General features: G+C 34.0%; 1 protein-coding gene across 1 annotated transcript in view; it reads left to right on the top strand.

Annotated features, from left to right (window-relative positions):
- The first annotated feature begins 2,052 nt into the window (after positions 1-2,052).
- The window catches only part of LOC123558107 (uncharacterized), a 125,604-nt gene continuing 121,656 nt past the window's right edge, over positions 2,053-6,000 (top strand). The window contains exon 1 of the mRNA XM_053524318.1: positions 2,053-2,189. Coding sequence (XP_053380293.1) covers positions 2,101-2,189 — 89 coding nt within the window. The 5' untranslated portion in view covers positions 2,053-2,100. The remainder of the gene's footprint in view (positions 2,190-6,000) is intronic.

Here is a 6,000-nt window from a genome sequence, read left to right as displayed (position 1 = left end):
GGGAATGTGAAACCCCTTATTTCCATTGTGGTCCTTCTTTATTGTGATAATTCATTTTGAATGGCTTTATAGCTAGGATTATTTGCAAGAGGAAGTACATAAAAATAAATTACATGTATTATATCTATTACCTTAATTATCAAATAACCATACTGAGAAATTTTCCTCACTTATCTGGGGAAGGAAGTTTGCAAATACTACGATTAAGTCAGTGTCGCTGTTAGCGTTTTCTCCCATTAGCGCTTTGATAACTCTTATCTCAAACAGTGATCAAGTAACAAGACATCATCTCTTACATGCTTGATTGTCTATATACATTCAATTAATATAAATGAATAGCATTTTTTATTCGGAATGTGAATGTTGTGACTGATGTTTTTCTTTAAACAAAATATTTTAGCGGATTTCTGTGTAATACTTGCTTTTAAATGTCATTGAAATATATCTACAATCACGCTACGTTTTTATAACTTGTCATTGTTTGTAAATTTTCTACCCAATTATTACGTTAAATATATCTATGAAACAAATATATGTATTCTAAAAATTACTTTTTGAGTTAGCTTTTAAATAATCTATGCTAATTCAGTGTGACACTGGGACATGGAAACAGATAATTCGCTGAAGCTCTAAAGGTAAAATTTGTTGTTCTGTTCTGGAATGAATGGAACAATTTATTTCCAGCCATGCTCGCGGCTGGTGTCAGGTTTACCTCTATAAGATCTAGTCTAGATCGATAAAACTTGAAACAACGCCAGTTTAAGCATATCACCCAGCACCAAACGCTGGCCGGGATATAAGTCTCGGCTGGAAATCGAATCCTCATCGCTGAAAATGCGCTGGCGTTGTAGTCTGCTTATCACTGCTCCGCTGATTCCTCCTATGTCCACTATAACCATTTAATTTTACATAGAACAAACAAGGGCTAGAATTGGGACATTTTCAAATGCTCCTTAATTATAACCGCAGATTCGTTATAACCGTTAACATTATGTTCTGTTCTGTCCATAATTACGTTTACAATGGTTCTTTGTCATCCTCGTCTAATTCACGTGGAGAAGTTACTGGTGGAGGTACAGTTATTCTAATCATAGAATCCAAAAATTTGATTGTTTTCATCAGTGAAAGACTGTTAGATAAACGGCATAGACATAGCAGAAGTATTGACAAAACTTAGCATGCGCGGAACCAGCCAATTTTCCCAGAGAGGGTCCGACTGGCCCCCTCACTAAGACCAGGAAGGCCTAATACGTATCAATCGTTCCAGCTATGACAAAAATGTGTCTTTATATATACCCTAAATAATTTGATGGTGTGCTTTTGTGTGTGTGTGTGGATGTTAGCCGTATAAAAAAACAGGGCTGTCAATAAGTATTTGTTGAACAGGCTGAAATTGAAAATTCGCGGCCCAACTAGAGGGGTTTGAGGGCATCCCCTCCTGGAAAATTTTGAAATTCAGCGCTTCATTTCTTGCATTATGGGGCATTTTAGGAACATTATAGGACACCTTTTCCGCTGCAATTTTATATACAATATACTCCTTATTTTCACAGTTTTAAGGATTAACCTGTTAAATGTGGACAAAATTATAAAATTGGGTTTTCTTAAAGGTAAAATTCTTAAAGTTTCTTTGAGATAATTAACATAAATATTAATTATGTCGGGGTCGTATGCAGCAGCCATATACACTTTGAATGCAGTCCTAATGTTGCCTTTTCGAAAAACCATTTTCTTTCGTTCTTCTCATCTTTCTTTTTTTAAGGATTTTCCAGGGGGTTTGTTTTGGTAGATATAATTCCATAGTGTTGGCCTCTCAGACAAAAAAATCTCTCTTAGAAGATGCAACGCCTGCTTTTCTTGGTGTTTGTTTTCGGTTTACAGGTCAGTTAAGAACATAAGACAGGTAATTCTTTTTTAAAATGGACCTGGCTATATATTATGTACAGTGCTCAGAAAATTGTTAATTTTATAAAGAACATAGAGCAAATTTATTTACTACTGTACAGCCTTGTTCAAAACGTGCAAAGCCTTGAAACGTGCAAAGACGCTATCATTTGCGCATGCGCTTTGCCCAAGCGAGAAGAAGTTTACGTGTTAAACATGGGTATAAATCTTGGTGACGAGTTCCCTAATTTTGAAGCGGATTCAACGACAGGGAAAATAAAATTCCACGACTGGCAGGGAGATAAGTAAGTATATATACTTTTTATCAGCTGTCATTATGTAATTGGATGAAAAACACCAAAAAATGATTTCACATGGGCGTATCGGTACAGTAGAGACTTTACGGTATATAGTGCTACCTCACACCCAGGTGAGCACGGTGAGTGAGGGACAAGGCAGCCTGTACAGTTAAAAAAAACTTCCCAAAGTGAATAGATTTACCTACATGTAAAAAAAGATTACTTAACATGATTTTTGACGATCAGAAATACAAATTCTGAAAGTTTAGTGAAATAATTTTATGACGCTACTGCATGACTCGGGAAGCATAACCAAGTGTTCTGAAGAATTTCTATCAGTAAGACCATAGAAGTCTAATCTTTACAAAAATACCGCCATATATATAAAATAAACGCATATAGGGGTCTATTTTTGTAAAGATAGACTTTTAGGGTCTTATTGATTTATTTCAGACTCCTGTGGTTCATTGAATTTGAAGAATAATATGTCTGGGGCCATTCAGAATTGGTATGAAACTTTTGAAAAAAAACAACAACAAAACAATAAACTATATCATATGAATATTTTTGACAGTTAGTAGCTCAAAAGTATTAAACAATGACTTTATTTTGTATCTGAGAGTGTACAAAGGCAATCTATGTCATTAAAGGGAAGTAATAAGTTACATAACACTTTTTGCCCTGTCAGATTTTTATCATAGGGGGGGGTTAAATTTATTATAGCCCCATTTTTTGGAATAACTTTAAAAAAAAACCCCAACACTTTAAACCCGCGAAATTTTTAAAATTGAAAGAAAAGTTGGGGTCCATTTACATTTTTAGGGGGTTTTTTTTTTTTCGCCATTTTTATGCCGTTATTTGGGCTATATTTCACAACCCAAAAAATAGTATTTTTCCTAAAATAAAGGAAAAAAATTCCCATCTACTTTCTGAAAAAAATTTCATCATTAGCTAGAAAAAACCCTGGCTTTATGGAGGTGCGTGTCCTCATAATTGTGCTGTACATTCGCAATTTTTTCTATCAATAAAAAAAAAAACAACTTTGGGTTTATGGGGGGGGATTTTTATATTTTCCATGGGAATTTTATGATAAAATTTCCCCTCCTAGGATAAAACTTGACATACAATTTTTTATTACCCCCGGAAAGTTTTTTGAAAAACACAGATATGGGCTTTTTTGTAGCTTTTCGTACAAAAATGATCAAGGTATCTATTTAAATTTTTCGGGTTGAAGTTTTGGTGCCTTTTCCTCTATCTCGTTATACAAATTTATGGAAGGGGATTTGATTTAAACAAAAAAGCTCATTTAATTCATCATCCAACATCACTTGACACAAGGCCCCCTAACTCTGATGTCAATTTTTAGTCGACTATTCATAAAATAGTGAGTATTCACTCGCCCATGCGTCGGCGTCCGCGTCTGCGTCCCGATTTTGGTTAATTTTTGTATGTAAGCTGGTACTCAGTAACCACTTGGGGGAATGGAGAAATTTCACACACTTTTTCACTGTGAAAAACGACTACTTGCCGGTCCATAACCTATTTTGTTTTTTTTACAAAATTATCCCCCTTTTTTCGACTAAAAATTTTTTGGTTAAATTTTGTATGTAAGCGGGTAACCAGAAACCATTGGGGAAAAGGATTGAACTTCACCACTTATTCACGTGATGAACTGATCTACATTCACGGGTTCCATAACTCTTTTTTTGCTTTTTTAAAAAATTTATGCCCCTTTTTCGACTTAGAAATTTTTGTTTAATTTTTGTATTAAGGGTATCTCATACTTACAAATGGGAATGGATTGAAACTTCACATACTTTTTTCACTATCATTTTTGACATGCACAAAACCCCCATAACTCACTCCTTTTTTTTAAAAATTCCCCCTTTTTTCACTTAGCATTTTTTTGGTTAAATTTTGTATGTAATCGTATCTCAGTACCCACTAATTAAAATGGATTGAAATTTCACACATTTGTTCCCTGTCATGATCAACATCACTGTAAGGTCCATAACCACTTGGCATTTTTTACAAAATTATGCCCCTTTGACTTAGCATTTTTTTTTGAAGTTTTTGTATTTTAAGCGTTTCCATATCCACAAATTGGAAAGGATTGAAACTTCACACCTTTTCATGCAGATATGACATGCAGTACAGGGGTTTAATCCCTCTACTTTGCATTTTACAAAATTATGCCCCTTTTTAAAACTTTTTTTTCATTCAAACAAGGCTTTTGGAATACGAGCGTTGCTGTCCCCCGACAGCCTTTTTTTATAACCAGTCCCCGAATGATAAATTTTGTTAATTTGATGCATTTTCACTTATCCTTTATTAAAAAGGGGGTTTTGATTCAAACTTAAAATAATTTTTAAAGCATCATCACATAACCTTTTGCCAGGGAAATAACTCTATCGCACCTATATTAATGATTACCCCCCTTTTTCAAAAATTCAGGAAAAAGTTTTATGCACATTCATTTTATCTCTATTTTTACCAAACAGATTTGTTTCAAATTTAAAATGTTTTACTACTTTAAAACCACATCAAATGACACGGTAAAAAATCTGCTTCATATTTTATAAATTACCCCCTTTCTTCCCCTTTTTACTTAAAAAATCCAGCTAAATTTTTGATGCACTTTCCTCTATCTCGGTTTTTACGAACAGTTTTGATTAAAATTTAAAAAGTAGTACCATTTTGCATCACCCACATCAATGACACAGGACCATAACTTTGCCCCAATATTTCAGAAAAATCCCCCTTTTTTTACTTAAATTTCGGGTTTATTTGGGCACTTTCACTGTATTTTAAATGTTTATTAAAAAAAAGAATTAGAACTACCACATCATGGCATCAATAACCGGGTGAAATTTATTGGTGAATAATCCCCTTTTTTACTAAAATTTCTTTTTTTTTTTTTGCTTTTTTGACCTAAAAAGTTTTGGGGTTACTAAACGAATTTAATTAAATGTAAAATGACTGTTCACATCTTCACCCACATAATATAATACAAGGTCCATTATGCGGCGCTGATATTAAAATTAAAGCCACCTTTTTACAAATAAATTTCTACGGGTTCCGGGGAAAAACTGAAATTTTTCATTTAGGACCCCAGAGTGTCAAGAGATAATTTTAACATTAGGTATATGGGCAGTTTCTCCAACAATTTAAATTAGGGGCCCAGCCCAAAACCTAGGGGCCATGGGTTACAGGGCCATGCACCTGTGTTCAAATTGTAATGCAATTTTGCTGTCTCAGTTATAACTTAATAGGTTTGATTCAAACTGAAAATAGTTGTTCCACATTATTTTAGTCACATGAATAACACAGGGGTGCATTACTCTTGCAAAAATTTTTCCCATGACTTATGCCCCCTCTTATTTTTTTTTTAACTTTTGTACCTCTTTTTATAAATCTTGGTTGCACACTATCTGCATCCACATTTGAGTCATTATAAACACTCCTGTCCACAGACAGCTCCAACTTCCTGACAGATGTGCCTAATTCCACTATCCAGCATCGAAATAGTTGAGCGCGTACGTTGTTTCCTATGAAGCTGTTGTTCATAAAAGGTGAGAATACAGTTTCCATCCCCTTTTATTTTTTGACCTCAAAAAAACATAAAGGGCTTTCCTTGTTGCCCCCCCGGGGTTGTTAAAAAGTAATGTATTTATGATATTTAATACGTACTCTTTACAGACATTAAATAAATTTTGCTTGTTCCCACCCAGGGGTTTTTTAATATGTTCAAAAATAAAAGCTTTTGATTGCGGGTAATCATGCTATAACCAAACTAAAGTTTATAGTTTATAAACTT

The sequence above is a fragment of the Mercenaria mercenaria genome, chromosome 15, assembly GCF_021730395.1.
Source record: "Mercenaria mercenaria strain notata chromosome 15, MADL_Memer_1, whole genome shotgun sequence".
In the NCBI taxonomy this organism is placed as follows: Eukaryota; Metazoa; Mollusca; class Bivalvia; order Venerida; family Veneridae; genus Mercenaria; species Mercenaria mercenaria.
This window is presented reverse-complemented; position numbering and strand designations above follow the sequence as displayed.